This window comes from Rattus norvegicus, chromosome 4 (assembly GCF_021556685.1).
Source record: "Rattus norvegicus strain SHRSP/BbbUtx chromosome 4, alternate assembly SHRSP_T2T, whole genome shotgun sequence".
Lineage (NCBI taxonomy): Eukaryota > Metazoa > Chordata > Mammalia > Rodentia > Muridae > Rattus > Rattus norvegicus.
This window is the reverse complement of record NC_141537.1, coordinates 30,899,218-30,923,194: the sequence shown is the minus strand read 5'-3', so window position 1 is coordinate 30,923,194 and position 23,977 is coordinate 30,899,218. Positions and strand designations below refer to the sequence as shown.

At 41.6% G+C, this 23,977-nt stretch overlaps 1 protein-coding gene across 14 annotated transcripts in view; it reads left to right on the top strand.

Annotated features, from left to right (window-relative positions):
* The window catches only part of Akap9 (A-kinase anchoring protein 9), a 135,872-nt gene that overhangs the window by 81,915 nt on the left and 29,980 nt on the right, over nt 1–23,977 (top strand). For 7 of the 14 annotated variants that reach the window (XM_087655914.1, XM_087655907.1, XM_087655904.1 and 4 more), the window contains 11 exons: nt 978–1,140; nt 2,066–2,278; nt 3,135–3,173; nt 4,722–4,954; nt 6,173–6,292; nt 9,854–10,030; nt 10,592–10,696; nt 18,530–18,682; nt 19,471–19,650; nt 21,101–22,138; nt 23,374–23,508. In XM_087655914.1, the coding sequence (XP_087512040.1) occupies nt 978–1,140; nt 2,066–2,278; nt 3,135–3,173; nt 4,722–4,954; nt 6,173–6,292; nt 9,854–10,030; nt 10,592–10,696; nt 18,530–18,682; nt 19,471–19,650; nt 21,101–22,138; nt 23,374–23,508 (2,556 nt within the window). The remainder of the gene's footprint in view (nt 1–977; nt 1,141–2,065; nt 2,279–3,134; nt 3,174–4,721; nt 4,955–6,172; nt 6,293–9,853; nt 10,031–10,591; nt 10,697–18,529; nt 18,683–19,470; nt 19,651–21,100; nt 22,139–23,373; nt 23,509–23,977) is intronic. The other 7 variants (XM_087655915.1, XM_087655909.1, XM_087655913.1 and 4 more) reach the window with 2 other exon arrangements.

Sequence of the window (23,977 nt, the reverse complement as noted above, 5' to 3'; positions counted from 1 at the left end):
TTATATGATTTTACTTCTGATTATGTATTTATATTATATTTGTAACTACATTTAGAATTATATCAATGTATATAATTACATGTAATATTAAGGTATTTCATGATACTGATGTCTATGCTAGAAACCAGTATATTGCTTATATTTGAAGTTTAAAGCTTGGTAGTTGTATCTTTGAGATGCACACAGTACATGTAAACTTAACAGATTTCCAGGACTTGCTGTGCCCCTGTTGCTGACACGTGCAGCTACTTGTGTTTGAAGGCTGTAGATTCATGCTGACAGGACAGATACTGAGGAGGTGACAGAAGACTGGTCGTCCCTCTGTGACTTCACACAGCTCACTCAGTAGCACTGCCCTGTCCACCCCCTGCTTGGAAGCTGTGGCCCAAGTCTGTTTTGCTGGCATTTCAAGGCTACTAGATTTTTAATGTTTCTGTAGTCCAAAGGTTTTCAGTGAGTGAAATACCTTTAGAAGCTTTAGAGTTTTTACAAATTCTTTCAGAAATTCAAAGCTTTGAGTTTAAGAAGCACGTATGTTATAATTTTATTTATTGCATCTCTGTGATTTTGCTTTTGATGTCATATATTAGTGCACCACACAGTACTGTCAGTCAAAATGTTGAAGGTTTGTCCTAGTGACAGTTACCTGAGTCTGTAGCGAATACAGTAAGTGCTTTCCTTCAGCACCTCTATACCCTACCTTTGTAGGATAGAATGTATGTCCACTGGTTTAAAGTAAGAAGCATGGTCTATAACTTACTGAAACTAGCCTTTATCCTTTACAGAAAGTGGTATCCAGCAAATGAGTATTATCTGCTGTGACTTATCCTACCTGTTGTTAATACACTGCAAGTTCGTCTGAAACTTAAAAGATTCTTTACATGGGATCCTTTCTTGGTTTTTCCCTTGTTTATGAGAAATGGCACTGAATTCTCATCACTTATCTTCCTTTTTGTCCTCTTGTCCTCCTGGTTTAGCTTGAACATGCGAAAGTTACACAGACAGAGTTGATGCGTGAGTCATTTAGACAAAAACAAGAGGCAACAGAATCGCTTCATTGCCTGGAAGAACTGCGGGAGCGCCTTCAGGAGGAGTCCAGGGCCAGAGAGCAGCTGGCTGTCGAGCTAAATAAAGCTGAGAGTAAGCATCGTGCCTGTGGCACTGTGACAGGAGATGTTTCAGTCTTAAAATAGAGACGTCGGTGCACAGCCAGTCAGTAAAAACCAGTGTGGTTTAAAGTGACCATTGAAGAGTTATAGCTTGTCCTCAGAGCTTCCCTGAGTGACTTTTTAAAAACTTAAGAGTGCATGCACACGGCGTGCACGTGCATGTACACACACTCTCTACACACACTAAAAAGACTTTTATAGAGTTAGAGATAACATTAAAAATTCTACATGATTCAAAAGTAATGATGGTGAGCCTCAGAAAATTCCTTTAAAATGAGAAGACTGATACTTAAGCTGTTATCTGAATGGTTTAAGGTCATAATTAGATGGCTATTGTAGGCTTGAAGCCTCTGAAGCCCTCTTCTACTCTCGTGGTGTTAAGGGTGTTGGCCTTCTGGAATTGCTTAAATATTAGCCTTCTCTCATGGAGTTGAAATATGATTCAGCTCACACGCGTTTGAATCCCGGAGCCTATCTATCTATGTCTGTTTGAAAAACCAAGTTACACGTGCGATGTGGAACTTCAGTGTAGAGGCAAGTACTGGACAGTTTAAGGAAAATTTCATGTTTATGCACGAGGTAACTAAGAAACGACTACATTGTACAAATGACAGAAGGTTCAGCTTCAGGTTTTTAAAGTTCATTCAAAGCTTTTAAAGGATGACGTGATTTAAAGTTTTGCTAACAGAATGTTCTTCTTGTTATTATTAAAATCTAATTATAAGCTTGGCTTAGTTGTACATATCTGCTATCTGAACACTGAGAGGCTGAGGCAGGAGGATTGTAATATTCAAGGCTAACTTATAGTGTAATAGTAAGACCTTTCCTCAAAACCTAAAACCTGATAGTGAATTTAAATTAGAAATAACTCCATGTCCTTGCATTGTGTCTTCTAGGTGTCATTGATGGGTACTCGGATGAAAAAACTCTCTTTGAAAGGCAAATTCAAGAAAAAACCGATATAATAGAGCATCTTGAACAGGAGTTATTATGTACAAACAACAGACTCCAAGAGCTGGAGTCAGACCAGCGCCGGATGGAAGAGGAACGAGAGCTGCTGTCCAGGCAGAGGGAGGCGATGAGGGCAGATGCTGGCCCGGTGGAGCAGCGTACGTACTGAAACTTTGTATCTTCCAGTTCCTGCTCTGTTTACAGCTGTCAGATGCTCCCTGACAGGTTGTCCTCTTCAGTGCCACTATTTACATATTTTATATATGAATCTGAAAAAATCTTAAGAATAAAGGCAAATTGTTAGTAGCCATTTTTTATTAAATCATATTTTCTATTTAGCCTTTTAAGGATATTAACTGTTAACAGGAAAAGAAGATTACTTATGCTGAAACATCTGTATCAAAAAAAAAAAAAGCTGCAAGTAATGAGGCTGTGTGTTTTTGGAAATGGGTAGGACAGAGTTCTTTGTGGGAGAGAGGTCATGCAAAAGCCATAAACACTGATCTGATGCTGGCCATGAGCAGGGTTGGGCAGTGTGGCCGTGCCCGCTGAATAGACATCTGACATCCTGGTCAGGGGGATTCAAAGAACATTTAACTTTATAATGACTAATTTTTACATCTTGAAGTTAAAGTTTGAACAGTAAAATTCTATTTTTGTGAGCATAAACTTTGAAAGCCGCTTACCGCACCCTCTGATTTCAAGAGGACTATACTTGGACTCTATAAATTTGGTTGTTTTTCCAGTTTTACCCACTTAGAAATATGACCTATATTGTCTCCCCTGAGAGAGTGCTCATATTCGGTTGGCACAGACTGAGGGCTAGAATTTTTAAGATTAAGAGATCTCATGTTATACATACAAACTATGCAAGAGACATAGAACTGTGGGTATCAGTGATACCCAGTGACATCAGCTTTTTAGTGTATGCACATGCGTGTTATCGTATTTGAGGACATAGACGCCATAACTCTGTTCCTGTTTTCTCCTCCTGTCTTGTCTCTCCTCTCATAGGGCCGATAGCTGCTGCAGCTGGTGCAGCACCTGGAGCAGGTGTGTGCAGAGTTGCATGCCCTGTTGTTGGGTGGGAGACTCACAACTAAAATGTGGTGATCCTTAATTATCGACTAACATCTCTAATTTTGCAGTTTCTCTGTTGTGTTTCTTTCATACTTACAATTCTTCTTCAACAGTAACACAGCTCAACTTACAATAGAAACGAGTTTTGATTTGCTATTAACCACTGAAGTTCGGAGTCACCATCATCTTATTTCATCTGTTTTAGCACAGCCCAAACCCAGTTTGAAGTTTCAGAGAAAATACTAAGTGTTTCTAAGGAACACCTTTTGTTTTATGAATCCCTCAAGCTCTCTGGTCTCTAATTTTTTGGAGTGTTCTTTCAAAACAAAACAGCTCATGAGATGATGGTAGCAAAGGATCAGTGTCCTAAGAGTCTTTGTGGTGGGAGACGTTGATGTTAACATCTAATAATGGTATAGTTTAGAAGGAAAATTTTCTGTACACCCCAGATCTGAATACAGCGTCGGTATATGGCTAGTATAAGTAAATCTAGAAGGTTTGGGGTGGGGTTTTTGTTGTTGCTGTTGTTGTTTTTGCTGTCTGTACTTTATCACTACAATAATTACAGCCCATCTTCACACAGTCCTTTCTGTATCTACCAGACAGACACTGCTCTTTACTTGTCTTAATTCCCTTCATCTCCAATTGCACACAACAAAACTGAAGACCATCTTATGAGACGTCACAGTCAGCTCCTGCTGACCTAAGCACAGGCCCCCATGCATGTTCCTGTTCCCTTACTGCACAGCATGACACCATGGAACGGTAGCTCCTGGTGTGGCTAACATAATGAGGCCTAAGACTCACCAGGAATCCTGGTTGTGCTCCCCCTCCCCCTCCTGCTCCCCTTTCTTGGTTAAAGATTTACAGTATTTGCTTATAATGCTGTGTCCATTGTATGCACATAAGGGCGACTTTATGGCTTGGGAATGGACTCAGTTTGCCTGTGGTTAAACCTGCGGTCAGCATTTTGTTTTAATTCAGTTGAACTTTGTCCTTTTCCTAATCATGAAAGTGCATTAATTATTTTTTTTTTATTTACTATGTTGTTTTCACAAAAATACCTTTTGGTAGTAGGAATTCTCGTTTTTGTTAATTCATTGTAATTTCAATAGTCATTTGTTTTCTGGTATAGGAGTAAGATATGTTGATATTTCCAGAAGAAAATATTTACTTTTGTGTTTCAAGCACTGGTTAACTTTTAAAAATGTATTAACAAACCATAAGTTATTTTAATGTAAATGTCATTAGGAGATTATAGCTTTTATACTTCACTGAAGTCAATCTCCATTCTTTTCTAAGAGATTCAAGCATATCTCAGCGTTCAGGAGTCAGTGGCAAGTGGACCTCTGTGAGTTTGAGATTAGCCTGGTCTATAGAATATTTATGTTTTAATGTATTCCAAGTAATTCTCTGCCATTGTTTCATGAAGATAAAGTTTAAAGAGAGTTGTCAGTGACTTCATTATCATGACATCATGAATCATAATTTAACGAAATGCACTGTCACATTTGTAAACAGAATTTCTACAGGAGACTGAAAAACTAATGAAGGAAAAGCTGGAAGTGCAGTGTCAAGCTGAGAAAGTCCGCGGCGACCTACAGAAGCAAGTGAAAGCTCTAGAAATAGATGTTGAAGAACAGGTCAGCAGGTTTATAGAACTGGAGCAAGAGAAAAACGCCGAGCTCATAGATCTAAGGCAGCAAAGCCAAGCACTGGAAAAGCAACTAGAAAAAATGAGGAAATTCTTAGACGTAAGTGCCTGCAGCCTTGGCTACGTTTGGAAACCCTGTCTTGCATGTTCAGATGGATAGATATGAATGAATGGGTAGGTGGGTAGATGAATAGATCCGTGAATGGATGAATGGACAGACACATAGGTAGGTGGATGGGTGGGTGGACAGATGGAAGGACCCGGGTAGGTAGCTGGGTAAATAGAAGGACAGGTGGATGGATAACCACTAGGCCCGAGGACTTAGCTCAGTGATGCAACCCAAGTGTGCTTAGTAGTCAGAGTCTCTGAGTTGAATTCCTAGCAACAACAAACAAAACTTACGGATATGATGCATGACTGTATATTTAAGACTAATCAAAAGCACACCCAGTTTGTGAATAACCCTGAGCAGCTAGGTTTTCCAAATTCAAAGTTAAGCTTTTTCTAGTTTTTCATTAACTAGTAGCCAAAACAGATGAGGACTCCAAGAGCTCTCACACGTCTGTGCCCAGCTTTGTGCGCAGGAGCACAGCTCCCAGGTGGCCCTTGGCCATGGACTGGCACAGCGGCCATGCTTCCTTCCGTTGCTCTCACCTAAGACGGCACTGGGTTTTACTTTTCCCACGGGACATCTCTCTTTAGGGTTTCAGAAGATGATGACCGTCTCTTGCCCAGGGAATCTATTGCTGACATTTTATAGTTTTAGATATAAGTCTATAATAGGATAAAACAAACCGAGTTATGTATTGCTCATTTGTTCTGAGCAATGAATGCCTTGAATTAGCAGTAGAGTTGTCCTGTGCCCAAATTCATCCTCTCTTATTCTGCATTTAACATAAACAAAAAGGATGGTACTGTAAATGATTTTTAAATATTCAGATTTCTGGTGAAGAGCCCAAATAGCAATTATAAACCCCAAAAATGTGTTTTCCTCTTAAGCCTTTATGGCTTAGGGTGTTTGTGTATTGGCCCATTATCTTTAAGCCTCTGGCTAAAGGGATATAAGAAATAATAGGGACAATAAATATTAAATAAATAATGCTGTTTCATAAGCCTAACAGTGTTTATTTTTGTCTGTTTTGAGACCGGGTGTCACTATGAAGCGCTGATCGGTGTAGAACCTGCTATGTAGACTACACTGATCTTGAACTCATAAAATCCACCTACCTTTGCCTAGCATCAGAGGCATGTGCCACCACGCCCTGCCATTATCATCCTCATCATTGCTGTTGACATTGTCATTATCATTACATTTCAGGAGCAGGCAATCGACAGAGAGCATGAGAGAGATGTTTTTCAGCAGGAAATACAGAAGCTAGAGCATCAACTTAAGGCTGTACCTAGACTCCTGCCTGTGAGTGAGCACCAAACCAGAGAGGTAAGGACTCATTGATACGCTGTCTATAATAGGATTTGAGTGTAAAATAAGGTGTCTTCAAAAACTCAAACGTGGATTCTTTCTGTAGTATGTAAATCTTAAAATAAGTAAGGTGTTATTTGAATATAAGGCACTTGCTAACCATAAGATGTATTGGTTTGGGAATACAGTCAGTATGCTTACCTGGCAAGTTTGAAGCCCGTTGCATTGGGTGTGTGTGTGTGAAATGTGGAGTTACACCCCCTGTATATTACACAACTAAATAAACTTCCTTGTTCACTTCTCTATTCTCACTTCAAATAAAAGTGATGTAAGGTATTTGCAGGCCAGCAGGATGACTCAGTGCAGTGTGCTGGCTAATTTTATGTCACCTTGATACAGGCTGGAGTTATCTGAAAGGAGGGCAACCTCAAACGAGAAAGCACCTTCATGATCTAGCTGTAGGGAATTCTCTTAACTAGTGATTGATAGGGGAGGGTCAGGCCCATTGTGGGTGGAGGTCATCCCAGGACTGGTGGTCCTGGGTCATATAAGAAAGTAGGCCTGGCAAGCAGGTCAGAAGCACCATCTGTGGCCTCTGCATCGGCTTAAGCAGGCCTCCAGGTTCCTGCCCTGTTTGGGTCTGTGCTGACTTTCTTCAGTGATGGCCTACACTGTGGAAGTGGATGTACAAGGAAAGTAAACCCTTTCCTTTGAACTTGCTTCTGGGCCTGGGATTTCACTGCAGCAGTAGCAATCCGAAGACACTGAGAGTCTTAGGTAGGGTTCTACTGCTGTGAGAAGACACCATAACTGAGACAACTCTTATAAGGACAATATTTAATTGGGGCTGGCTTACAGGGTCAGAGGTTCAGTCAGTTATCATCAAGGTGTGAGCATGGCAGCATCCAGGCAGGCCTGGTGCAGGAGGAACAGAGAGAACAACATCATGTTCTGAAGGCAAACAGAAAACTAGCATCTTCAGGTAGCTAGAAGGAAGCTCTCAAAGCCCACATCCAACAAGGCCTCACCACCTCCAGCAAGGCCACACCTCCTAATAGCACCACTCCCAGGGCCCAGCTTATTCAAACTACAACACTGAGTAAAGGCACTTGCTGCCAGGGTAAACAGCCTGCTCCTGGGAAGAAGTAGAGAACCTTCTCCAGCTGGTTCTCTGACGTCCACATGTGTGCTGTGACACACTCATACACACAAGCACACACACTCACACACACACACATACACACATACACACACACATACACACACATACACACACATACACACACATACACATACAAATACACACACTCACATACACATACACACATACACACACACACACATACACATACACACACATACACACATACACACATACACACATACATACACATACACACACATACACACATATACACACACACTCACACACATACACACACATACACAAGCATACACACATACACACATACACACACACACACATACACAAGCATACACACATACACACATACACACACATACACACACATACACAAGCATACACACATACACACACATACACACACACACATACACACACACGAGTGAATAAATAAAAATTTTTAACGAAATGTTAGCAAATGCATTTATAGTCATTGATTTATTACATCTGCCTGCACCTTCCCTTCCTGTCTCTCAGTTCCCCTCTCTCATCTCGTCTACCTCATCCTCCTGTCCTCCTTTCTTCTCATAAAGAACATTGGCTTTCAGATTTCATTTGCTGTATTTGGCTTTGTAAAAAAACATTTAAATTTTCAACTATCATAAACAAATAATACATTTATGGGGTGTACTTTAATGTATATACAGGAGGTATTATGTCTAATACATCATTCATTTATCATTTGTGTTGGGAATATGGTGGTAGAAACATTAAATATTCTTTACTGTCAAACACTGTAAAATTTTTTTAAGATAATTAATTTGAATCTGTTTATCTCTAACACACTGTAAAACTGTTATGCAAAAAAAAAAAAAAAAAAAAAAAGCCAAAACCCAAAATAGAAGCCACTGGGTTCATGCTTTACTGCTTCATCTCTCATTCTCTTCTGAGTCTGCTCCAGGCAGGTTCCCCACTCCTCCACTCCACTTTACCCTCTGCTCACATTTCTGGGAGGTAATGAGTACCTTTGGGCTCTCTAGGATTCATTCCTGCCTTCACCCACTCAGCTACCCGGAGGCAATCCAGAAAGCTGTATGGAACCATTGAGTTTATGGAACACTCGCTCACTCGCTCACTCGCTCACTTATACTCATTCACTCACTTATTCACTCACTCACTCACTCACTCAGTCCCTCAGTCATTCATTTATCCTCCCTCCCTCCCTCCCTCCCTCCCTCCCTCCCTCCCTCCTTCCTCCCTCCCTCTGTGTATTGGTGTTTTGCCTAGATGTATGTCTGTGTGAGTGCATCAGCTCTTCTGAAGGTAGAGTTAACAGACAGCTGTCAGCCTCCAAGTGGGTGCTGGGAATTGAACCCATGTCCTCTGGACACAGCCGACACTCTTAACGCTGAGCCGTCTCCAGCACCTCAGTAGCTTTATCACCGTCATCCAAGAGCCTGCAGTCAGATTACACTTGCAGTTTTTAATGTTCTGAAAGCAATATTTTTCATTTTGGTAATTTCTTCAGTGTCTCACTGAAATTTAGTATTCTTAGAATTTCTGAAAATTATATTTTTACGACTTTCTCCTTGATAAGTATGTCCATAAGCCATCTTATTAATCCTTCCTGTATTCTTCCATTACTGATACACAGCACTTGGGGGATGCGTATCAGTCCTAGAAGATAAATCTTGGAATACTTACCGTTTATTTTGTGCAGTGTAGGAGCCAAGAATAGTGGCATGTAAAGGAATTCAGCTTTCTTCATGTTCCTCTCCTCATCTTTCCTATCCTGCAGAATATAGGCTAAGCCTTTGCCAAATAACTTACCAACTCACAACACATGGAGGACTTCAAGGCCTTGTTTTTCACCTGCGAGCAAGTCAGGAAGCTGCAAGTCTCTGCGCTTTATTATGTCATTAGGTCGTAGTGGGCTGTACTTCAGATACTTCATGCTATTCAAATGCATTTCCCTCTTTCTGCCAGGGTAAAGCCAGGGTGCTCTTTAAAATAAACAAACAAACAAACAAACAAACAAACTCTGGGTGGGGGGAAGGATTGTGGGAGGGGTCAGTGAGCAGGATGTAGAGTGAATAAGAAAAAATAAAAGTAGAAATAATTTTTAAAAAACTTTAAAAATAAGGTCTGTGAAAGCAATAGTATTTCTCTTTTAACTACTATGCCCAGTTTTATCAGTATGTACAGTGTTGCCTTTGCTAGAGATGACCATTGCTATCCTAATTTTAAAATAAAATTAACATGTTTTAAAATACATGATTTTCATGGGGTACACTTAGGTTCAATCTGAGGACTTGCCTGCAATTAAGAAAGCAACACTGTACCACTGAGGTACAAGCCCCAGGAAGCAGCTTTAAAATGTATGTTTCACAGCTACGAACAGTGCATTCTGAAGCATGTTTTCATCCTACTTTCAGGTTGAGCAGCTAACTAATCACCTGAAAGAGAAAACAGACAAATGCAGTGAGCTGCTGCTGTCTAAGGAGCAACTGCAGCGAGACGTGCAGGAGAGGAATGAAGAGATTGAGAAGCTGGAGTGCCGAGTGCGAGAGCTGGAGCAAGCCCTGCTGGCTACTGCAGACCCCTTCCCAAAGGTTCGAGGGCGAAGGGAGAGCACTGTGCTCTGTCCTGCTCCGGTGGCAGCTGCTTACTGACGCAGCGTTGTGGTCCCTTGCCAACATTAGGGCACAGTGCACCTTCATTGCTACTTTAGTTTGCTTTCCTTTCAGATGTTGTTTGCATCCCTTACTTCTGATACAGGAAGAGTAGCTGAGCCAGAAGAGTTAATCACAATTGTAACTGTCAGTTATGGCCATGAGCTTTCAGACACTTTCCTGACTCCAGATTAGATGCAATGAAGCCCGTTCCTATTCTCCAGAAAGCCAGAATGGATAGAAGACAGCAGAGGGAGAGAGCTTGGAGGCAGGCAGATGGGAAAGGAGTTTTGTTTATCTCAGGAATGAGTTTTAAATGTCAGCAGTGTGTGTGGTAATGAGAAGTGCATGCAAGAGTGAGTACCTGTGACTTGTTGACTATTCTAAATAGAGTTTCCCATTTTAAATTGGAGAAATAGACTTACTTGTCAAATACAAATACCTCAATGAATTATCATGGTATAATGTCTGAGGCTTTAAAAGGTTCTTATGTGTTTTTAGGTAGAGGAACAGAAAAGGCCTGGAGCTGTAGAAGTGGACCCAGAATTATCGCTAGAAGTTCAACTGCAGGCTGAGAGGGATGCTACAGATAGAAAACAGAAAGAGGTAAGAAGTTTCTTTTTCAGTCGCAAATGCAGTTTAAATCAACTACCTAGAAAATATCATTTGAACAGAAAGACACCGTTGGGAAGCGAAGGTTAAACTGTTCTCAGTTCACTGCCTTGAAGATTGACCTTGAAGGTCAGACACTGAACTAACAAGCTGGTGAAGGTCAGTGTCATGCAGGAAGGTGGTGTGGACTGGATGGAGAGGAGAGTATGTGGGACCGTGGTAAGCCTCTCTCAGCACTGTCACTCCACCACATGTCTGCTGGCTGCTGCTGCTGCTGTTTTGCTTATTTAAAATATTCCCCAAGAGAGAACTGTGTAATCATTTCACACGCGAGGCATGCTATTAAACAGTGGATCCGAGTGCCTGGGACCGGGTTCGTAGCTCATTATTGAGCACTTGCCTCGCGCGGACTTGCACCTAGGATGCCCCGCAGTGCACAGAACAACGGAACAACAGCAACAGTAGTGACAGCTCTCCCACTTTTCCGTACTCCTCCCCTGAAAAGTACTCCACTTACTCGGGAATAGGGGTTCACCCCAATTGCCCCTGAGGCCGAGGTTGGGGGAGGGATTGGGGCTAGTTCCGTCAGACTGAACATCATAGCAGGGCCCTAATTTAAAAGCGAAAATTCAGTATAATTACAAAAGTAAATTCAACTTTCTACTTTGTTTGTAATATATTTAAACCTTTTTTTCCTGTTAAATACACCTTGATGCTGTGGATATGACTTTTAAAGTATTTACGGATACAAGCCCTCATGTACCTGTGTGTAGGTACAGGTCCATCACAGATCCTTCTTCAGACTTCTCTACCTCACTTTATATTTTCAAAGATTAATTGATAGCTATGTGGATATGTGCATATGAGTGCATTAGTGTCCACCCACCAGAGTCCAGAGACGGTGCCCCTGGAACTGGAGTGATGTCATTGAGTTACCTAACATGAGTACTGGGAACCAACAAGGGTCCTCTATAAGAGCTGTGTGTACTCCTAACCACAGAGCCATATCTCCAGAGCCCCCACCCCTACTCCTACCTCTGTGCATTTGAAACAGAGCCTCTCTCTGGTCTAGCACTCACCAGTTAGGCTAGACTGGCTGGCCAGTGAGCCCCATTTCTGCCTACCCAGAGCTAGGATTCCCAGAATGTGCTGCTATGACTGTCTTTCTTACTGGACTCAAGTGGATCTCACCCTTGCACAAGTGCTTTATACAATGAGCCATTCTCTAGCCCTAAAATTGTTCACATTACACTTTTATCTTCATACAGTTTTTCAAGACATTAAATATATTTCAACAGATATTTGTTGGATTTAAATAATATAGAAGTGGCAATACAAGATATGACTGATGTAGACTTAATTTAGACATCAGCTAAAACAATGTTCAGAGAACTCGGAGAAGCAAGCACCTATACAAATGACTGTAGTAGAAATGATACTAAGACGAGACATGTTTTCTTCCTGGCACCTAATACTGACAGATATTTATCTGGAAAGTTCTTTTTTATTTTGTTTTTGATATTTTGTGAAAGCAAAGAGCTTGCCTTTTTATGTGTAACCACGCCTCCTTATTTCAAGAAGATATGGAAAGACTTATCTTACATTAACTAGAAAGGGAAGTGATGTAGCTCAGTGGTAGAAGATTGGTCTGCTGTGCACAAGACTCAGGTGTGGTTCCTGGCACCACAGAAAACTAAATGACGAATTCATTTCTCTAAAACAGGAACCTTTAAGCAGCTCTGAAAGGCCGCCCTTCTCCATCCCATCCCCTCTTGTCTCCTCAGACACACAGCTTGATTTGTATGATTTTTATTTCCTTACTTATTCTATATGTATAGTGACTTTTCCTTCATTTACATCTCCTGCACCACATTGCCAGCTTCCCAGGGAGGCCGGAAGAGGGTGTTGGATTTCCCAGACCTGGAGTTACATATGGTTCAGAGCCACCGTGTGGATGTTGGGAATAGACCCTGAGTCCTCAGGAAGAATAGCCAGTGTTCTTAACTGCTGAGCCATCTCTAGTTTTGTTTTGTTTTGTTTTTTTTTTCTTTTCATAGTGCTGGAGGTCAAAGCCAGGGCACCTTAAAACTCTTCCATTGACATTGTATTTTCTTAGATTTTGTTTGTACATGTATGTGTGATGTGTATGCATATACACCTCAGTGTGAGTGCACATGTCAGTATTGGAGTATCAGAGGTTGATATCAGAGGTCGTTTGTGATCACTCCCTGCTTTATTTACTGAGACAGGCCCTCTCAGTGAACTAACCAGCCTGCCTTGAGAGCCTGTGTCTACCTCCTGAATGCTAACTGTCATGTCCACCTGGCTTTTGTTTGTGACTGAGTGGGTGTGAACTCCAGTTTTCATGCTTTTACAGCAAGCATTTACCCACCAAGCCATTTCCCCAACTTACCTTATGTGATGGTTTGTATATACTCAGCCATGGAGTGTCTTTATTAGAAGGTATGGCCTTGATGTAGATATGTCACTGTGAATGTGGGCTTTAAAGACCCTCATTCTAGCTTCCTGGATTCTGCTAGCAGCCCTCACATGAAGATGTAGAAATCTCAGCTCCTTCTGCGCTATACTTGACTGGGTGCTGACATGTTCCCTCCTTGATGATAATGGACTGAACCTCTGAACCTGTAAGCCAGCCCCAATTAAATGTTGTCTTTCATAAGACTTGCCTTGGTCATGGTGTCTATTCACAATAGTAAAACCCTAAGAAAGATAAAAGTCAATACCAGGAATGGGGTATTGCTGTGGTAGGTCTGAGCATGCTTTTCTTTGGAAGAATGTTGAATTTGGGACTTTGGATTTGGAAAGCAGTACTTAAAATGGGGCTTAATGGGCTATCTTAGTAGGAATATGGAAGACTTTGTTACTGAGAGTGATCTGAATTGTGCAGACCAAGCCCAAGAGGTTTCAGTCTAAAATTTCAATATGTGGCCTAGAGAATGTTTTTGTGGTATTTTGGTGAAGAATGTGGCTACCTTTTGCCCTCATCTGAAGTGTCTGCTGAGGCTAAGGTGAAGAGACTCAGATTAATTGCATTGACAAAGGAAGTCTCAGACATGCTCATCATAGACTTTGTTCTCTGGTTAAGTCTCATGAAGAGCATTTTAAACAAGCACAGCAAGCTCAGAAAGAAAAAAATGTAAACTGTATGGTTTGGTATTAAAGGGGTACCAGGAAGCAAAAATGGAACTGAATCCTGTGTTCAAGGAAATAACAAATTAAGGGAGTGGGACTTTGGGGCAAAATCCTACCCAGCTAAGTTTAGATTAAGGCATGGTGGTACACACCTTTAATCCCCAGAGACAGGCATGTGGATCTCGGAGTTCAAGTCAGTCTACAGAGCAAAATACAAGACAATCAAGCTTAGGCAGTGATGGAGTTGGAAAAGAGGAAGCTACTGATAATGTAATAGAACAAGGAGGCGTATTCCAGCTCCAGTAAGCAGCTGATCTTTGGCAGCTTCGGCCATGTGTTGCTGGCTGTATAGTCCAGAGGAGGAGACTACTGGGACAATTGATGCTGGTTAGCTGAAGCTTAGAAATGAGTGGTGATTAAGAAGAGACCAGCCTCACTGAGGTGAAATCTTCTGGGAAGTGTTTTCTGAGAGCACAGAGAAGCTGTGCTCCAGAGATAGCCAAGCTTGTACCTCATGCTGCAACTGGACTTGGTAATGTGTAAGAGTCACCCAGGTGGTATTGATTTTGAAGGCATGAAGGGCTCATACAAAGGATTTGGGGCTTGGCACAATGAAGAGATGCTATGAGAGAGTATTGGTGAAGCCTAGTTGCAGTGGAAGACCCCAGTGTATTGGAGATGTCAGTACCATGAAATGAGCACCAAGAGCAGCAACAATGGAGTGGATCATCCTGAGCTTAGAGTGCTACAAAGGTCAGAGCTGGAAAAGTGACGCCAGCCCTTTGGAGGAGCCCAGAAGATCATGTGTGGATCCCAGACTTGAAACAATAAACTGTAACGTTGAAGTTGCCTTGGAGACACCAAGATGGTCGAGATGCTAGAGCCATGGGCTATCTGCTGAGGAAAGCTGATAACAGAGAGTGCAACCAGCCCAGGAGAAAGCAATTTGTCAACAAAGATGAAAAAGGAGCTGGAGATGTGAAGACTGCCTTGAAATAAGACATGGAGATGCAGAGGTTGGAGTTTGCCCAGCTGCTTTCCTGTCTTGATTTGGGGATTTACAGCTAAGTGAGTGGATGAAACTCAGAAAAGACTTTGAACTTAGGACTTTTAACATTGTTGAGAAGCGCGCTATAGACTATGGTGACCTTTGAAGTTGCACTTAATTTATTTTGCATAATGGTACATTTAGGTATGGCCCCTATAGACTCATGTTTGAGCAAGCCTTTGGGGGCCAGGCAGTGGAATGTGATGGTTTGTATATACTTGAGCCACTGTTAGAAGCTGCGGTCCTGTTGGAGTAGGTGTGTCACGTGCGTGTGGGCTTTAATACCCTAGTCCTAGCTGCCTGGAATTGAGTATTCTGCTAGCAGCTTTCAGATGAAGATGTAGAACTCTCAGTTCCTCCTGTCCCATGCTTGCCTTGATGATAATGGACTAAACCTCTGAACCTGAGGTTCAATTAAATGTTGTCCTTATAAGAATTGCCTTGGTCATGGTGTCTGTTCACAGCAGTAAAACTCTAACCAAGACACCTTGTCTTTACTTTTTAGATGATGCCTCACTACGTTGCCTAGGCTGAGCCCAAACTCTACAGATTAGGGGACTACAGGCATATACCACTATGACCACCTGTTTTTAGTACTACTAAGACCTTAGTTTCTTGAACTGAGTGTTTAATAGATGTCTACTTTTCCACCCGGAATCAGTTGTCATCTGGGACTGCTAGAAAAGAGAGAGAGGGAGAGAGCTGATGTCAGCTAGCTTGTTTTTTTCCTGACAAAGGCATAGAGCAATAGACATTGAATAAGTTAACAAACTCAGTGTTACTAACACTGACAGGTGTCCTGCAGGGATACTCATTGTTGTGAAAAAGGATAGCATCATAGCATGTATTATAAAAAAAAAACAAAAAAACAAAACAAAAACAAAACAACAGTGGCAAAAAACTTTAATCATTTGCTCTGAAAACTAGGCAGATATTTTCAGGTAACTGATATAAATCTAAGGTATATTAAATATGTATCAGATTTTAAATGGATTCACTCTCAGTACTTGAGTTTGGACAGACACATCTTTAAAAGCCTGTTAGACTAAGGAAACAGAAAACTTCAAGAATTTTTTTTAAAGTAAGGAAATTATTTGTATAGACATGAGGTTTCTAGCTGGGCATAGTGGAATTTATTGTCTTTCTTCTTGGCACTTGAGAAGCAGAAGGAAGTGGATCTCTGAATTCGAGACCATCTTGATCTATATAGTGAGTTCCAGGGCAGCAAGGACTGGGAAGTGAGAGCCTGTCTCCAGAAATGGAGGAGGAGGAGGAGGAAGAGGAAGAGGAAGAGGAGGGAGATAGAGGAGGGGGAGGTGGGAGAGGGAGGAGAGGAGGGAGAGGGAGAAAGGGAGAGGTGGAAGAGGAGGTGGAGGAAGAGAAAGGAGGAAGAGGAGGAGGGCAAGAGAGAAAAGAAAGAAACATTTTAAGGGTTTTTGTTGTGGTGGTTTCAGAAAAAGGTGCCTTAAATAAATTTGTATCTCGTATTGCTAATCCTACAGGAAGTAATAATAAATAATAGTTAACTTTGTTTTATGCCACGTGCTAGTAAGTGCTGAGGAGTAGTTTAAACACTCTTTCCTTGGGGTCTTCATCTCACCTGTGTGTAAGCTGAGCCTTAAGAAAAGTTACGCTTAGCAGAGCCAGAATTTTCACAGATTTCACCGATTTCAACACCGCTGTGTGGCAGTGCTGACAGCCTTGGGGATGGATTTGTGATGTTGGTCTTCTCAACCGTAGTGTGACATCGGTACAGTAGAGCATTGTTCTGGGTTCTCATGTGCAGGGACCTGGTGAAGGCCTTCTGTGCAGTGCGAGCATCCACACATCCATGTACTGCATGCATCCAGTGCACAGCCAAGTACTGCCAATTCTCTGCCTTCTCTGCTCCCAGCCCACACTGAGTTACACAGATCACAGAGATAACACTTTGCCTATAAAGTGACACATCAAAAGAATGGGCATGTCATGTAGGCTGCAATTTTGCAGTGAAATAACTATGTGTGTATCTTTTATAATACCTTATTCTAAAAGTAGTTGTAGAAGATAGACGTAGTTGTGGAAGCTATGAATAGGTGTGCATAACCAGTGTATACCATTAATAATGTGATCATCAGTGTTCTCAGCAATAAACTGGTAAGCATATGTGCAGAATCACTAAATATATTTAAGTACCTACAGAGTTAAATACCAATGTTACAGATGATAGGTAGACAGACAGACAGACAGACAGACAGACAGACAGACAGACAGAGTCTTTGACAATAGTTATAAGACTAATATAAAACAGGATAAATGAGTCTGGAGAGATGACTCATTGGTTAAGAGCACTGGCTGCTGAGTTCAGTTCCCAGCAAGCACATGGTGGCTCACAACCATCTGTAATGGGATCTGATGCCCTCTTCTGGCCTGCAGGTGTACATGCAGATAGAGCACTCAAATACATGAAATAAATAAGTCTTAAAAGAAAGAGGGAAAGAGAAGAAGCAGGGTAAACAGTGGTTTGGAATGGAAGACTGCAGTAGTCATCCCTGTAAATTCAGAGATGGCTTTACCCTGACTGTGTGAGCTGAGGACTCATTGCTTCTCTTTGTGACTTTTCTTTCTTCTATATAATGGGAATAATAATTACGGAACAGTCTAGTGTGTGTGTGTGTGTGTGTGTGTGTGTGTGTGTGTGTGTGTGTGTGTGTGACTGTGTACTTAGTGGGGCCTCGTATGTGAAGGCCATTGTCCACCTCAGGTGTCATTCCTCAGGAAGCATCAACCATCTATTCTGAGACCATGGGGACCTGTAGGGACAGGTAGAGGAGCCTGATCTCAACAGGCCCCAGGGATAATCCTGTCTCCAACTCCTCAGTGCTACAATTCCAAGCTCACACCACCACACTTAGCTTTTTACACAGAGTGATGGGGATAAATCAGGCCCTCATATGTGGTCATCTGAGCTATCATCCCAGCTGCAAATTTGACTATTATTGCTAGTATTATACTATTTTTATTGGACTTGCTAGGCTGACCTCAAAGCCTTGCTTGTGAGTACTGGGATGCTAATTCTATGATGCCATGCGTAAACAACAGATTACCCTGTAGGTTGTAAGGCCACAACTCAGCTGCCACCAGTGCTGCTTCCGCATCTTAAGTTGCTTGCATTGTAGCGGTTTTGATCATTCAAACAGGCTTTTGCGTATCCATTCATTAAACACCTGTTAAGTAGTTGTGAAGTAGTTGGTTAAATGGTTATTACTATCCTCGGTCAACCCATATACATATAATCAAAATAATAAAAAGAAATCTTTTCTGTAGTTTGAAGCCAGGTATGGTGACATAGGTCTTTATTTCTAAAACTGAAGGAGGCAGAGGCAGGCTAGCCTCAAACATAGCAAGTTCCTGGATGGCCGGGGCTACATAGAGAAACCTTATCTCTCAAAAAGACCAGAAACCAGAGACATTCAGCTTGAGCATGTTTAGGCATGAAGCAGTAAACATGACTTGAATGTGTAAGCACATGTAAATGCCAGTGCATGCTTTGTAAAATAGATCTCCTTTCTGTTTGACAGTGACATCTGTATGAACTGGTTTTGTTTTTTGTTTTTGTTCCCCCTCGGATAATTTTGGTTTTAAAGATCACCAACTTAGAAGAACAATTAGAGCAGTTTCGGGAAGAACTGGAAAATAAGAATGAAGAGGTTCAGGAGCTTCTCATGCAGCTAGAAATTCAGAAAAAGGAGTCCACTACCCGCCTGCAAGAGCTCCAGCAAGAAAACAGATTATTTAAGGTAATTGGTTTAGAAGAATAATTCACATTTTGATACTTTGTATTTTTGTCAGTTATTTGTGTAATGGGTTATCCTAGCAGCCTGCAGAATAGGCACAGAAACCTGGTATTTCTTTTACGGGCTTTAGTCCTAGATTGGACAGGCTTTATGCTAGTCTCACATCTCAGCCCTACGCCCCTTGTCGCTCGCTGTCTGAGTCTCAACAGGGCTGTTCTGCGTCATCAGTCTGTCCCCAGGTGCACTTGTCGTGTGCGAATGCTCCTGTTACCCCGTGTAACAGTGACCTCCTGCCCTTATTCACCCTCTTTCTACTCATGGTCTTTCTCGAGATCCCCTACTGCATTCTCAGGCCTACCTTCCTATCCTTTCTGCCAGTCATAAGCCCCAACCATTTATTGGCTAGTCAGGAATTAAACTGGGGATCAAGGGTTACACAACAAAGGCCAGTGTACATGTGAATTCACTTATCCAGACAGCAGTCAGATCTTGGGGTGTCAGACTTCAGCATTTGTACACATAGCACCAGACCAACCCCCAACATATTTGCTACCAACAATATTAGTTATTAGTAGGCAAATGAATTTGCATGGGAGTTATTTGCTGCCTAACCTAGATACTTGAATTTATCATAATGAAAATATTTGAGATCATTTATCAATATATTTTAAATATTGAAGTATCTTATTTTAATTTATTATGTGCATGCCATCTGTTTTCTAAGACGTAATTCAAGGTATGTTTTGAAACATGTAATGTCATACAATTATGAGAATTATTTTCGTCCCTAGGAGGAAATAGAAAAACTCGGGTTCACCATGAAGGAATCTGATTCTCTGTCGACTCAGGATCAGCCCATGCTGTTTGGCAAATTTGCGCAGCTAATACAAGAAAAGGAGATTGAAATTGACCGATTAAATGAGCAGTTTATAAAACTCCAGCAGCAGCTTAAACTCACAACAGATAACAAGGTGTGTCCACTTTAAATTTATTTGTCAAAATTAATAGGAGTTATAGTTTTTCAATTTTTGTTACACTTACCTATTTTGGAGAAGGGAGTGAGTTTGCACTTACCCTGCAATGTTTCAGAGGTAGTGAACAGCTTGTGGGTGTAATTTCTCCTTAAACCGGGTGAACCCCAGAAGTGAGACTCACCTCGCCTGTTTGACAGGCAACATCCTGACCTGTCAACGTCTAGTGCATTGGAGGCCCTGGGTACGGTCGCACACAACCAGGACACAGGGCGTGCAGAGCAAAGGCAGAAGCAACTGCACGCAGTTGCAAGCTTTATTAATCCTTATATAGATATGAATATGTGTTACTATAATTTTTATTTTGGCAAGATACCATAAAATCATTATTCCCACGATACCAGGAACAACTGAGGCAAGACTAAACAAAGAAATACGACTAAACAAAGGTTTCTTCTCAAAATATTCACATAACATATCACCCCTCTTATTATCAAAGTATACTCGCCATTACCAAGAGAGCGTGAGAACCGCTTTCACAGAAACAGGACACAGCAGAACATAGTTTAAGGCCAAGTGAGAAAAACATTTTCTTCTCAAGGGCGGCATTCCAGCCCCCACTTGCTCCTGTCACCAGTCCTTACTTGACCCTGCCTGGGAGCTGCATCTCTCTGTCTTAACACTGACCCACTACGTCAGAGGCTTGAACTAAAATGTAAAACACGAAATAGTGATAATTCTCACTTCCCTCTTGAATTTCCCTCGGGATAGGGTGTGTGCACCTGAGTGTGCAGACACGTGTGCCCGTGCCTGTGCACACAGTGGCCAGAGCAGGGCATCAGGCATGTTCTGTTGCTTCTCTCTGCCTCACTGCCGTGACACAGGCTCTCCATTTAGTCTGGTTGACCAGTGAGCTCTTGACATCTGCCTGTCTCCGGTTCTCAGAGCTGGCTTACAGGCCCACACAGTCCTGCCCAGCTTTTTATGTGTATGCTGGGGGTTTGAATTCACTTCTCATGCTTACAGAATAAGCACACCTAGTCACTGAGCCTTCTCACTCACTCGCCCTCTCCCATCCAATTTTAAAAACATACCATGGCTCAGCTGGGGAAGGCGCTTGCTAACGAAGTTCAAGTGTGTGTTATTGGGTGTGCTTGAAAGTCGTTGGTTGTGTGTCCTCTTTCATTCTGTTCAAGAGGACGCACTTATACTATTTTCCAAACGGGAAATGAACTGCTCAGGTTTGAGCTCAAGTTTAACAGAACTCCCAGAATGAAGTTCTAAATAAGAGGAGGTTATCTTGCTGGTCTGTATTGGAAATAGCACTCTGCGTCAGAGACAGTATGTTGGTTTAGGAACTACTCATTTCTGCTAGGTCACTTCTTAAAATAGAATTTCCAGAATATAATATACATTTATTTTGTATGCATCCTTTTTCATTAAATAATAGGTCATTGAAGAACAAAAGGACCAGATACGAGATTTAGAAACCCAGATTGAATGTTTGATGAGTGAACAAGAACTTATGAAGAAACAGAGAGCAGAGGAAGCAGAGCAACTCAATGGCGTGATTGAGAAATTGCAGCAGGAGTTAGTCAGCACTGAGCAGAAGAGAGAGGGTGCCAGGGCCCTCCCAGAAGACGAGGAGAGCTTTAAACACCAGTTGGACAGGGTGACTGTTGAAAAGCTGGGTTTAGAAAAGCAAGTAGAGACCACCAACCAGGAACTGACAGACTTGAAAAATGTACTTAAAGAAATCAACTTCAAAATGGATCACATGACACAAGCACTGTGCAACTTGAATAAAGAACTTCCCAATGTCCCTAAGGAAAGTGTCCACGTGACTGTGCATGAGCTTGGCTGTGACAAACTGCAGCCAGAAGGTGCCTCTGCCCAGGATGCTTCCCAGCCCCTAGAAAGTCAGACCTCCCTTATGTGTCTTCAAGAAAGCACTAAAGCTTCTCAAATACTAGAAATAAAGTCACTACCACTGCAGGGGTCTGGTAGCACCAAGGACTTCGAGCTTGCCCAGTGTCATAAACAAATAGACACCATACAAGAGCAAGACCAGTCTGAAATAGGAATGCTTCAGAAGAAGATCACAAACCTGCAGAAGATCCTGGAGAAGTTCTCGGCTGCATTGGTCAGTTGGGTCCAAATGGAGGCAGCTCAGGACCGTGTGCAGCTCTACCAAGAAAAGCAAACGCAGACGGTCTCGTCAGCACCTGAAAGGACAGATACACAGAATGTAAATTGTCTGGCAGAAAACAACTTGGAGTCACATGTCCCCACACTGGCTGTGAGACCAGCAGAGTTGGAGAGCCGTGTAGCTGAAGTGCTTAGTGATATAATGTCAGAAAAACACATGGAAACTGTGGGGAAGAATGCCTCAGAGACAGAAAAGGAAGTTGTGGCGCTACAGAAGCTATTAGAAGAGGCCAAGAAAAGGCTGAAAGAAGAAAGAGAACAAAGCCCTAGGGATAGAGAGGTTAGTTTTCAGTATGATGGTTTATTTTCACTCAAATGCTCTAGGTAATTCTTTTCCTTCGTTCAGTGATAGTTTACTGATAAATCTGGAGTTTGGTTTACATCAAACGACTTATATATAATGAGATTTCATGAAAGTATACTGTTCTTAAAGAAGAGGCATTACTTTATTTGAATAGTGGTTTGTGAATCGTTTAGCACTGACTCAGAGACTTCCTGTCTGTATATAGGATTATATACAGACAGAACTCCCAAGTGAAGTAGAGTGCTACCTGAATGATTATGCCTAAGGCTTTGGGGATGATCTTTGGTTGATGGTCTCTAGTTTCCTGAAGCACAGCTGCTCAGAGTTGGCCTGGAGATTTTGCTGTTAGGCTTAGCTATGGTAGGTTTTTAATTTGCTTATATACTGTATTCAATGCAGTTTCCTTAAACTAGGGCAAAAAGCTGTAGACACAGTTAAAGTTAACACTAATTTTTATCACCAGAGTAACAAGTGCAAACTATATTCTGTAGTCTTCCAATATGACATCTGTTCCATTAAAGTCATTTATTGAAATAGAAATATAAAATTATTTACTTTTAGCTCTGTTCTCCCAGACTTCTGTGGGTTTTCTCCCTTAATTTCTTCCTAAACATGTGCTCTGACATCATGCCTTTTAAGAAGTGAAAATTTTCACATTATTAATATACTGATTTAATGTGGAAAAAGTCATTAGCTCTCACAAATTCTATACCTGTTGAGATTTTGTTGTTCATGGGGGAAAAACTTGTATTAGAGATCTGTAAGTCTTCTTAGGCAACGATCTAAAACTGTGTTTATTTATTATTGTACAGAAGACAATACAAGGACTTAGTTTATATTGCAAAGGGCAATAATTTCAGTAACAAGACTGGGAACTACTTTACTGTGAGTAATAAATAAGATGGGTAAGACCTGCCTGTGACATGTAAGGAGTGTCTTGGTCATGTCTGGAACAAATTAGAAAGTTTTGGATGGCAACCAAGTGTTTTAATACATATACTAATGACATTATTCACCTTCATTCTCAGAAAATTGCTCTGATTATCTTCATGTAGAGTGATGGCTCTGAACAAAAGTCCGCGCTGATTTTACCAAGCTTCAGCCATTTTGTCCTCTGATTGTAGGCAGCCATTCTTGGTAAAGCAGTGTAGGTGTGCTTTGGACATCACTGTGGTTCCTCAGTGCTAATATTCTCCTCAACTCTCACTCAGAGAACTGCTCAGCTAACTCATGCTGGTGGAGGCAGTGGATTTTCAGGTGGCCTTGAAACTTTTGAAGCTGAGTCAGCCACTTCAGAACTCGCCAGTTACAAAGAAAGGGCAGAAAAACTTGAAGAAGATCTTTTGGTAAGATGAGCAACATGGCTCCCAATTCATTCATTTTTACCTCATTTCCTCTCAGTGCGTTCCCTAGGTCTAGATCTTCAACTTCAGTGCTAGGGAAAGCCTTTTCTAGATTTAAAGAAAATTCCATGGTTACATTTCTTTACCAGCAACTTATCGTTTTGTTTTTCTGGGAGTAATGGTTGGGAAGATGCTTCTTACCTGTACTAGGTGACGGAGAAGTAAGGCTTTTGTTAAACAATACTAAAAGTCACCATGAGAACAGAGGCTGATGACGTAATTTACTTCTCTGTAACCTGGCCGCAGTGTGTAAAAAAGGGTGCAATAACTGTGGAGCACCCCAGTTAACTGTGATTTTCCTTTCCCGCTGCAAATCAGCACTGACGATGAACTGTGCTCTCTGTGTCCACCCTGAGGCCTGCTTCTAACCACACAAGACTTAACCGATTTCTCTGCTCTTCTGTTCACCATG